This window comes from Melanostigma gelatinosum (assembly GCF_949748355.1).
Source record: "Melanostigma gelatinosum genome assembly, chromosome: 8".
Taxonomy (NCBI): Eukaryota; Metazoa; Chordata; class Actinopteri; order Perciformes; family Zoarcidae; genus Melanostigma; species Melanostigma gelatinosum.
In genome coordinates, this window is record NC_136641.1 from 28,200,520 (window position 1) to 28,213,118 (window position 12,599).

Consider the following 12,599-nt stretch of genomic DNA (forward strand, 5'->3'; position numbering starts at 1 on the left):
CGCCCCTAGTGGACACCAGGAGAACCACATGTGTTGTCTTAGGATTCAGAAAGGTGAGAGAAGAGAACAGCCCTGAATAGTCCCGCAGTGGGAGACGTGTCCTCTGCATCTGACCCGTCCCTGGTCTACAGGGAGCAGTTAGGGGCTCAGGGACACGTCATAGCCGAGGATGGACCCGCCCCCCTGGCCACGGTCGCCCAGCTTCAACAGTGTGTGTGTGTGTTTGCAGCTGTGTAAAGCCGGTCTGAAGACTCTGCAGGATCTGGGTCCAGAGATGCGTCTGGCTCTGAACGAGGACCTGGAGGACGAGGTCTTACTGGAGGACGAGGACCTGGAGGATCAGGTCTTTATTAATAAATCCACGTGACTGTGAGTGACGTCCACGTGTCCGTCTGTCAACAGCTGATCTGTCTCTTTAGGGGGACGACGGCGTCGGACTGGAGGGAGACCGACGAGGCTCCGTGCTGATCACGCCCACCGGTAAACAACCACGTCATGTGACTCAGTTACCATGGTTACGACAGGTTGAGACAACAAAGATATTATTTATTATCAGACGTCAGATGAACAGAAATATGGAAGGAAAAAGACTCACTCTGATCAACTATTAATGAATGAATCTGTAGATTATTACTCGACTGATGTGAAAGTATTAAAAACATAAAAATGTATTCATTTTACTCGTAGAAAAATTAGAAATATTCACATTTGAGGATTTTACTTAAATCTCTGACAAACAAAGTGCAGTTTGTCCCGTTTTGCAACAAAATAAAAGACACAAAGAAGAAAGCCTATAAAATGAGCAGAGAGGACAAAGTGTCCCCGTCTGAGGACAGTCTGAGGACAGTCTGAGGACAGGCTGAGGACAGTCTGAGGACAGGCTGAGGACAGGCTGAGGACAGGCTGAGGACAGGCTGAGGACAGTCTGAGGACAGGCTGAGGACAGGCTGAGGACAGGCTGAGGACAGGCTGAGGACAGCAGCTGGTCTGAGGTCTGCTGTCTCTCTTTCGTTTGATGGAACGATGGTGTTGGAGCTCTTTGTTCCATGTTGTGTTTTGTATTTCCTCGTCGTAGATGTTTGACACGTTATCGTTTCTCTTTCACAGTCATTTGTTTCGTGATATTGTGTTTTGGGTGATGACTGTGGGCACCTGTATAGATGAGTAGAAGGACCAGCATGCACTGGGGTGGGTGTAAGAAATTTGAGCGTAGAACTGTGTGTTTAGTAGACATAATAAAAGTGTTTAATAATTCATAATTCATAATTCATAATTAGTCATGAACATAAGGGTTTTGGAAATGCATAATTAAGATAAGCATGAAGTGTTTTAGGATCAGCAGCTAGAAGTAGAATTTGAGACATGAAGCTTTTGCCAAAGTTGCAGAAGTTTAACGTTTATACTGAATGTTTATCATAGAAGCATTAAACAATAACTGACCGTCTTTGAATGTGTTTGGAGCTCAGAGACAGATTTATGATCGCAGCGTGTCGACTACAGAAGCAGCTGGACAGGACAGGACAGACAGCACCACAGGAGACACGGCACCACGGGACAGACAGCACCACAGGAGACACGGCACCACAGGAGACACGGCACCACAGGAGACACGGCACCACAGGACAGACAGCACCACAGGAGACACGGCACCACAGGAGACACGGCACCACAGGAGACACGGCACCACAGGAGACACGGCACCACAGGAGACACGGCACCACAGGACAGACAGCACCACAGGAGACACGGCACCACAGGAGACACGGCACCACAGGAGACACGGCACCACAGGAGACACGACACCACAGGAGACACGGCACCACAGGAGACACGGCACCACAGGACAGACAGCACCACAGGAGACACGGCACCACAGGAGACACGGCACCACAGGAGACACGGCACCACAGGAGACACGGCACCACAGGAGACACGGCACCACAGGACAGACAGCACCACAGGAGACACGGCACCACAGGAGACACGGCACCACAGGAGACACGGCACCACAGGAGACACGGCACCACAGGACAGACAGCACCACAGGAGACACGGCACCACGGGACAGACAGCACCACAGGAGACACGGCACCACGGGACAGACAGCACCACAGGAGACACGGCACCACAGGACAGACAGCACCACAGGAGACACGGCACCACAGGAGACACGGCACCACAGGAGACACGGCACCACAGGAGACACGACACCACAGGAGACACGGCACCACAGGAGACACGGCACCACAGGAGACACGACACCACAGGAGACACGGCACCACAGGAGACACGGCACCACAGGAGACACGGCACCACGGGACAGACAGCACCACAGGAGACACGGCACCACAGGACAGACAGCACCACAGGAGACACGGCACCACGGGAGACACGGCACCACAGGAGAAACGGCACCACAGGAGACACGGCACCACGGGAGACACGGCACCACAGGAGACACGGCACCACAGGAGACACGGCACCACGGGACAGACAGCACCACAGGAGACACGGCACCACAGGAGACACGGCACCACAGGAGACACGGCACCACGGGAGACACGGCACCACGGGAGACACGGCACCACGGGACAGACAGCACCACAGGAGACACGGCACCACAGGAGACACGGCACCACAGGAGACACGGCACCACAGGAGACACGGCACCACGGGACAGACAGCACCACAGGAGACACAGCACCACGGGACAGACAGCACCACAGGAGACACGGCACCACAGGAGACACGGCACCACGGGACAGACAGCACCACAGGAGACACGGCACCACGGGACAGACAGCACCACAGGAGACACGGCACCACAGGAGACACGACACCACAGGAGACACGGCACCACAGGAGACACGGCACCACAGGAGACACGACACCACAGGAGACACGGCACCACAGGAGACACGGCACCACAGGAGACACGGCACCACGGGACAGACAGCACCACAGGAGACACGGCACCACAGGACAGACAGCACCACAGGAGACACGGCACCACGGGAGACACGGCACCACAGGAGACACGGCACCACAGGAGACACGGCACCACGGGAGACACGGCACCACAGGAGACACGGCACCACAGGAGACACGGCACCACGGGACAGACAGCACCACAGGAGACACGGCACCACAGGAGACACGGCACCACGGGAGACACGGCACCACGGGAGACACGGCACCACAGGAGACACGGCACCACGGGACAGACAGCACCACAGGAGACACGGCACCACAGGAGACACGGCACCACAGGAGACACGGCACCACAGGAGACACGGCACCACAGGAGACACGGCACCACGGGACAGACAGCACCACAGGAGACACAGCACCACGGGACAGACAGCACCACAGGAGACACGGCACCACAGGAGACACGGCACCACGGGACAGACAGCACCACAGGAGACACGGCACCACGGGACAGACAGCACCACAGGAGACACGGCACCACGGGACAGACAGCACCACAGGAGACACGGCACCACGGGACAGACAGCACCACAGGAGACACGGCACCACGGGACAGACAGCACCACAGGAGACACGGCACCACGGGACAGACAGCACCACAGGAGACACGGCACCACGGGACAGACAGCACCACAGGAGACACGGCACCACGGGACAGACAGCACCACAGGAGACACGACACCACGGGACAGACAGCACCACAGGAGACACGGCACCATGGGACAGACAGCACCACAGGAGACACGGCACCACAGGAGACACGGCACCACAGGACAGACGGCACCACAGGAGACACGGCACCACAGGAGACACGGCACCACAGGACAGACGGCACCACAGGAGACACGGCACCACAGGAGACACGGCACCACAGGACAGACGGCACCACAGGAGACACGGCACTACAGGAGACACGGCACCACAGGACAGACGGCACCACAGGACAGACGGCACCACGGGAGACACGGCACCACAGGACAGACGGCACCACAGGACAGACGGCACCACAGGAGACACGGCACCACAGGACAGACGGCACCACAGGACAGACGGCACCACAGGAGACACGGCACCACAGGACAGACGGCACCACAGGACAGACGGCACCACAGGAGACACGGCACCACAGGACAGACGGCACCACAGGAGACACGGCACCACAGGACAGACGGCACCACAGGACAGACGGCACCACAGGACAGACGGCACCACAGGACAGACGGCACCACAGGAGTTTTCTGTGTTCCTTTTGTTAGTTTGCTTTATTTAACAAATACAGAAACCTGAGTCCTGCGTGGACGTTCCTCTCTTCTGGCTGCGTACGAACACCGACCACGGTGCATCAGTGGCGTTTGGTTTTTGTTTGTTACGTTTGGTTTCGTCGACACTACAGAGATAAAGGTGTAGAGAGAAAGAAGCTTCATTGATAATAACAGCCGGTCCGCCTGCAGGTCCCGGAGGACCGGCTGGAGAGGGCGGCGTGTCTAACGGAGGTCTGATCCACCGGGCCGCTTCTCTCACGAAGATGCCGAACGGCAGCGAACACGACGAACATCTACGGCGTGAAAACAGAAGGTCGTCTTTTAATCATCATCACCGCCGACCGTCAGCGAAGAACGGAGCCCACAAGAGACCAGCACCCCACCAACACAGCAGGTACTGACAGTAATAACAGACCATTTTAGTGACCTCGCCTGACCTCTCTGTATTAAAACCTCTCATTTTGTTCTGCTTCATTGAGACTGTTCACATGTTGTGCTGTGATTTGGGTCGTTTGATAGTTTTGAGGCTTTCAGCTGCATCATTCCAAAGAAATAATAACAACAAAAGTGCTTTTTTTTCCGGAAAACCTGACACTTTTCAATTTGAGCTGTGTGCCATCTTCATTTACTCGAAACCAGAAACATATACACTGACATTTACACATCTGAACAAATCTCACAAGTGTCACCTTTATTATAACATCACAATTGTTTAAATATACCTTGTATTTGCAGAAATACACTCTTTTTAGTTTGGGTATGCAATTTTCGAGCAGAGGCCTAAAATAGGGCTCGGGTTAGAGGTTAAAACAAGCTGACAGGAGCTGCAGTTCCTGTAACGGCCACTAGAGGCTGCTGACTCCATGACAACCCGACCCTCTAGTGGTCATTGGCTGAACTGCAGCTTGTGTCACTTCCTCGTCTCAGCCAATCAAAACCTTTCATTCTGCAGGAGGGATTCGAGGGACCGATACTGGAGGAACAGAGACATGGAGACGTACGGAGAGCAGGGTTACTACAGCAGAGAGGAGGACAACGACAGCATCACCTCCAGAGACAGGTACGCACAGAGACAGGTACGTACAGAGACAGGTACGCACAGAGACAGGTACGCACAGAGACAGGTACGCACAGAGACAGGTACGCACAGAGACAGGTACGCACAGAGACAGGTACGCACAGAGACAGGTACGCACAGAGACAGGTACTCACAGAGACAGGTACGCACAGAGACAGGTACGCACAGAGACAGGTACGCACAGAGACAGGTACGCACAGAGACAGGTACACACACAGAGACAGGTACTCACAGAGACAGGTACTCACAGAGACAGACACGCAGAGAGACAGACACGCAGAGAGACAGACACGCAGAGAGACAGACACGCAGAGAGACAGACACGCAGAGAGACACGAACAGAGACAGGTACGCACAGAGACAGACACGCACAGAGACAGGTACTCACAGAGACAGGTACTCACAGAGACAGGTACTCACAGAGACAGGTACGCACAGAGACAGGTACGCACAGAGACAGGTACGCACACAGAGACAGGTACACACACAGAGACAGGTACGCACAGAGACAGGTACGCACAGAGACAGGTACGCACAGAGACAGGTGCGCACAGAGACAGGTACGCACACAGAGACAGGTACACACACAGAGACAGGTACGCACAGAGACAGGTACGCACACAGAGACAGGTACACACACAGAGACAGGTACACACACAGAGACAGGTACGCACAGAGACAGGTACACACACAGAGACAGGTACGCACAGAGACAGGTGCGCACAGAGACAGGTACGCACAGAGACAGGTACGCACACAGAGACAGGTACGCACACAGAGACAGGTACGCACAGAGACAGGTACGCACAGAGACAGGTGCGCACAGAGACAGGTACGCACAGAGACAGGTACGCACACAGAGACAGGTACACACACAGAGACAGGTACGCACAGAGACAGGTACGCACACAGAGACAGGTACACACACAGAGACAGGTACACACACAGAGACAGGTACGCACAGAGACAGGTACACACACAGAGACAGGTACGCACAGAGACAGGTGCGCACAGAGACAGGTACGCACACAGAGACAGGTACGCACAGAGACAGGTACGCACAGAGACAGGTACACACACAGAGACAGGTACACACACAGAGACAGGTACGCACAGAGACAGGTACGCACACAGAGACAGGTACACACACAGAGACAGGTACGCACAGAGACAGGTACACACACAGAGACAGGTACACACACAGAGACAGGTACGCACAGAGACAGGTACGCACAGAGACAGGTACACACACAGAGACAGGTACGCACAGAGACAGGTACACACACAGAGACAGGTACGCACAGAGACAGGTGCGCACAGAGACAGGTACGCACAGAGACAGGTACGCACACAGAGACAGGTACGCACAGAGACAGGTACGTACAGAGACAGGTACGCACAGAGACAGGTACACGCACAGAGACAGACACGCACAGAGACAGGTACACACAGACAGACAGGTATGGACTGATAGACACCTCTCTGTGTTGCAGATGTCACCCTGACGAGCTTCCTCTGCACAGAGACCACTACGATGGCCACGCCCCCTACTCCAACGTTAGCCATGGTAACGGATACAGCGAGGCCAGGAGGACGACCCGGAGACGCCTACTTCCTGCCACGCCCACAGGTTCTACCTGATGATGTCATGCTGTGATGTCACAGTTGACCAAATGAAACCCGACGAGATGATAAGAGATTACTGAGATGAAGTGTTAGATTTTAACATGAAATCTCCTCAAATCTCATTTTCTCATCTCATGTCTAATGTTCTCTTGTTTTAAGATTCATCTCATTGATTACTGTCGTCCATTGTTGTATAAATATCATCGAACAGGTGAGCGGGTGCGTTTGTTTCGTTGTCGTCTGTCAGGTCGGAAACCATCGTTCAACATCCAGTGTTTGAGGAGACAGGGAAGCAGTGACGACCTGCCGATCCCAGGAACCTACCATCCCACCCCCCCCCCACACCACACACACACACAGGTAACACACACACAGGTAACACACACACACACACACAGGTAAAACACACACACACACAGGTAACCCAAACACACACACACAGGTAAAACACACACACACACACACAGGTAAAACACACACACACACAGGTAACCCAAACACACACACACAGGTAACACACACACACACACACACACAGGTAAAACACACACACACACAGGTAACACAAACACACACACACAGGTAAAACACACACACACACAGGTAACCCACACACACACACACACACACACACACACACACAGGTAACACACACACACACACAGGTAACCCACACACACACACACACAGGTAACCCACACACACACACACACAGGTAACACACACACACACACAGGTAACACGCGCACACACACACAGGTAACACACACACACACAGGTAACACACACACACACAGGTAACACAAACACACACACAGATAACACACACACACACAGGTAACACACACACACAGGTAACACACACACACAGGTAACACACACACACAGGTAACACACACACACAGGTAACACAAACACACACACAGATAACACACGCACACACAGGTAACACACACACACAGGTAACACACACACACAGGTAACACACACACACAGGTAACACACACACACAGGTAACACACACACACAGGTAACACACACACACAGGTAACACACACACACACACAGGTAACACACACACACAGGTCACACACACACACACACAGGTAACACGCACACACACACACCACACACACAGGTAACACACACACAGGTAACACACACACACACAGGTAAAACACACACACACACAGGTAACACAAACACACACACACAGGTAAAACACACACAGGTAACACGCACACACAGGTAACACACACAGGTAACACACACACACAGGTAACACACACACACACACACAGGTAACCCTCCTCTCCTCCTCTTCCTCGGCAGACATTTAGCAGTTATGAGTCTCGTCACTCCTCCGGTCGATCCTTGGCAGCCTCCTCGGCCTCCTGGGCAAACCCGTGTCCTCGCCGCGGTCGCCTCCTCTACGCTCCTCTCATCCTGGTGGAGGAGGAAGGCAGCCCACCCTGGGGGGGGGGAGGAGGAGGAGGAGGAGAGGGTAAGTAAGGAGGCGCAGGAAGAGGTGAGGAGAACTGAGATGTTTCATATGTCCCAGAAGCCTCAGTGCTAACAATGTAGCATGTGTTGTATGAAGTGACTGTAGCTTCCATGCTAACAGGCTCCGTGCTAACAGGCTCCGTGCTAACAGGCTCCGTGCTAACAGGCTCCGTGCTAACAGGCTCCGTGCTAACAGGCTCCGTGCTAACAGGCTCCGTGCTAACAGGCTCTGTGCTAACAGGCTCTAGATTACAGAAGGTACACCGAGCTCTATTTATCCATCAGGGATCAATGTGACAGGTGCAGCACCCAGACCGGCCTGGTACGGTGGCCCTGCAGGGACATCAGGTGGGAAGTATGAACAAACACACAGACAATATTGAAGAGAATCATCTTTACAAGGTCAACCTCTGACACACACATGTCATTGGTTCTGTTATAATATTCTTACTAAACATAAAAATGCACCAAAAATAAATATGCTATGTGCATTCTAACGGCATCATATGAGCATACTGAGTGAGTGTGTAGTATTTAGTATGTTAGTATGCAGTACATACTGAGTGAGTGTGTAGTATTTAGTATGTTAGTATGCAGTACATACTGAGTGAGTGTGTAGTATTCAGTATGTTAGTATGCAGTACATACTGAGTGAGTGTGTAGTATTCAGTATGTTAGTATGCAGTACATACTGAGTGAGTGTGTAGTATTTAGTATGTTAGTATGCAGTACATACTGAGTGAGTGTGTAGTATTCAGTATGTTAGTATGCAGTACATACTGAGTGAGTGTGTAGTATTTAGTATGTTAGTATGCAGTACATACTGAGTGAGTGTGTAGTATTTAGTATGTTAGTATGCAGTACATACTGAGTGAGTGTGTAGTATTCAGTATGTTAGTATGCAGTACATACTGAGTGAGTGTGTAGTATTCAGTATGTTAGTATGCAGTACATACTGAGTGAGTGTGTAGTATTCAGTATGTTAGTATGCAGTACATACTGAGTGAGTGTGTAGTATTCAGTATGTTAGTATGCAGTACTTACTGAATGAATACATAGTATACAACATACAAGTATAGTTCTGTGATCTTGGACAGCTGTTTTCTGTTGTCGTCATCATGTATCTGAACATGTCATGTGACTGTGATTGTAGCTCCTCCCCCCTACAGAGCCTACACCACCCTCAGAGTTCCCTCACAGCTCGGCGCTCAGCTGACGGAGAAGCGAGGATCAGCAGACAGTCTGGTGGAGGCGGTGAGGAGACATTGAACCATCACTGACATTGATCGGGAACTTAAAGATGACCTACAGTCCCTGATTCTCTGTGCTGGTCTCTACAGGTTCTGATCTCGGAGGGTCTCGGTCTTTACGCTCGGGATCCCAAGTTTGTGGCGTTCGCGAAGCGGGAGATCGCTGATGCGTGTCACATGACGGTGGACGAGATGGAGTCGGCCGCCAGCGACCTCCTCGGCACCGGGAGCCACGGTTTGCTCAACAGTGCTGCCGCCGACTCTGCCGCACTCTACAGCGACGAGGAGCCAATCAAGACGGGCCGCGACGAGGACGAGCTGGCCGACGAGATGACCTGTGTGACATCATTCTGATGGGCTGATGCTCGGAACCAATCAGAGACGAGACTGAGATATACATCAGTGATCCACAGGACATTGAACCAATAAGGGGGCCAGGACAGAGAGGAGGGCGGAGCTTAATAAAAGTAACACTGACTGATGACATTCGGGAAAAACAGATGAAGATGGCCGCCAGCAGAGGGTCGCATCTCATTGGCTCGTTAACGTGGTGAACGCCGCTAAGCTGCACAGAATCACACTTTACCCACAATGCATTGTTGGCAGTTTTACAGGTTTTGTTGTCATTTTGTAATTTATAATTCAAAGCATTTCCAGGTAGTAACACAAAGATTAGCTTTGAGCTAGCTTAGCTACATCAAAAGTGAAAAAATACACCCATACCAAAAACGTCAAAGTATTAACCGTTAGCTGTTGTTCAGCGTTAGCCGACACAGAGTTAACAGCGACGTATGATGGTGGTGGTTTAGCAGGACGTAGGATGGTGGTGGTTCAGCAGGACGTAGGATGGTGGTGGTTCAGCAGGACGTAGGATGGTGGTGGTTCAGCAGGACGTAGAATGGTGGTGGTTCAGCAGGACGTAGGATGGTGGTGGTTCAGCAGGACGTAGAATGGTGTTGGTTCAGCAGGACGTAGGATGGTGGTGGTTCAGCAGGACGTAGGATGGTGGTGGTTTAGCAGAACGTAGGATGGTGGTGGTTCAGCAGGACGTAGGATGGTGTTGGTTCAGCAGGACGTAGGATGGTGGTGGTTCAGCAGGACGTAGAATGGTGGTGGTTCAGCAGGACGTAGGATGGTGGTGGTTCAGCAGGACGTAGAATGGTGGTGGTTCAGCAGGACGTAGGATGGTGGTGGTTCAGCAGGACGTAGAATGGTGGTGGTTCAGCAGGACGTAGGATGGTGGTGGTTTAGCAGAACGTAGGATGGTGGTGGTTCAGCAGGACATAGGATGGTGGTGGTTTAGCAGGACGTAGGATGGTGGTGGTTCAGCAGGGCGTAGGATGGTGGTGGTTCAGCAGGACGTAGGATGGTGGTTTAGCAGGACGTAGGATGGTGGTGGTTTAGCAGGACGTAGGATGGTGGTGGTTCAGCAGGATGTATGATGGTGGTGGTTCAGCAGGACGTAGGATGGTGGTGGTTTAGCAGAACGTAGGATGGTGGTGGTTCAGCAGGACGTAGGATGGTGGTGGTTTAGCAGAACGTAGGATGGTGGTTTAGCAGGACGTAGGATGGTGGTGGTTTAGCAGGACGTAGGATGGTGGTGGTTCAGCAGGACGTATGATGGTGGTGGTTCAGCAGGACGTAGGATGGTGGTGGTTCAGCAGAACGTAGGATGGTGGTTTAGCAGGACATAGGATGGTGGTGGTTCAGCAGGACGTAGGATGGTGGTGGTTCAGCAGGACGTAGGATGGTGGTGGTTCAGCAGGACGTAGGATGGTGGTTTAGCAGGACGTAGGATGGTGGTGGTTTAGCAGGACGTAGGATGGTGGTGGTTCAGCAGGACGTATGATGGTGGTGGTTCAGCAGGACGTAGGATGGTGGTGGTTTAGCAGAACGTAGGATGGTGGTGGTTCAGCAGGACGTAGGATGGTGGTGGTTTAGCAGAACGTAGGATGGTGGTGGTTCAGCAGGACGTAGGATGGTGGTGGTTCAGCAGGACGTATGATGGTGGTGGTTCAGCAGGACGTAGGATGGTGGTGGTTCAGCAGAACGTAGGATGGTGGTGGTTCAGCAGGACATAGGATGGTGGTGGTTTAGCAGAACGTAGGATGGTGGTGGTTCAGCAGGACGTATGATGGTGGTTTAGCAGGACGTATGATGGTGGTGGTTCAGCAGGACGTAGGATGGTGGTTTAGCAGGACGTATGATGGTGGTGGTTCAGCAGGACGTAGGATGGTGGTGGTTCAGCAGGACGTAGGATGGTGGTTTAGCAGGACGTATGATGGTGGTGGTTCAGCAGGACGTAGGATGGTGGTTTAGCAGGACGTATGATGGTGGTGGTTCAGCAGGACGTAGGATGGTGGTGGTTCAGCAGGACGTAGGATGGTGGTGGTTTAGCAGGACGTAGGATGGTGGTTTAGCAGGACGTATGATGGTGGTGGTTCAGCAGGACGTAGGATGGTGGTGGTTCAGCAGGATGTATGATGGTGGTGGTTCAGCAGGACGTAGGATGGTGGTTTAGCAGGACGTATGATGGTGGTGGTTCAGCAGGACGTAGGATGGTGGTGGTTTAGCAGGACGTAGGATGGTGGTTTAGCAGGACGTATGATGGTGGTGGTTCAGCAGGACGTAGGATGGTGGTGGTTTAGCAGGACGTAGGATGGTGGTTTAGCAGGACGTATGATGGTGGTGGTTAGGATTAGGGATAAATTATCATCAGTTACATGATCATGTTAAATTAAGATGGAAGTCAACAGTGACTTATGTGTTTTCACTGTGAATCTGTGAGCTTCTGGATCTCTGATGTGTTTTTAATTCTGTTAAACATTGTGTTTAAATATTTGATGTATTTTTATTCTCATAAATGAAGACGATGGACTGAAGAGATCT

General features: G+C 52.4%; 1 protein-coding gene across 1 annotated transcript in view; it reads left to right on the forward strand.

The window, feature by feature from the left end:
* Positions 1-10,064, forward strand: part of cacna1fb (calcium channel, voltage-dependent, L type, alpha 1F subunit) — a gene marked incomplete at its 3' end in the record, with an annotated part of 91,500 nt that extends 81,436 nt beyond the window's left edge. The window contains exons 41-50 of the mRNA XM_079273944.1: positions 230-343; positions 420-480; positions 4,443-4,647; positions 5,206-5,313; positions 6,825-6,961; positions 7,205-7,317; positions 8,290-8,461; positions 8,746-8,808; positions 9,614-9,714; positions 9,801-10,064. Of these exons, the coding sequence (XP_079130070.1) occupies positions 230-343; positions 420-480; positions 4,443-4,647; positions 5,206-5,313; positions 6,825-6,961; positions 7,205-7,317; positions 8,290-8,461; positions 8,746-8,808; positions 9,614-9,714; positions 9,801-10,064 (1,338 nt within the window). The remainder of the gene's footprint in view (positions 1-229; positions 344-419; positions 481-4,442; positions 4,648-5,205; positions 5,314-6,824; positions 6,962-7,204; positions 7,318-8,289; positions 8,462-8,745; positions 8,809-9,613; positions 9,715-9,800) is intronic.
* Positions 10,065-12,599: the final 2,535 nt, after the last annotated feature.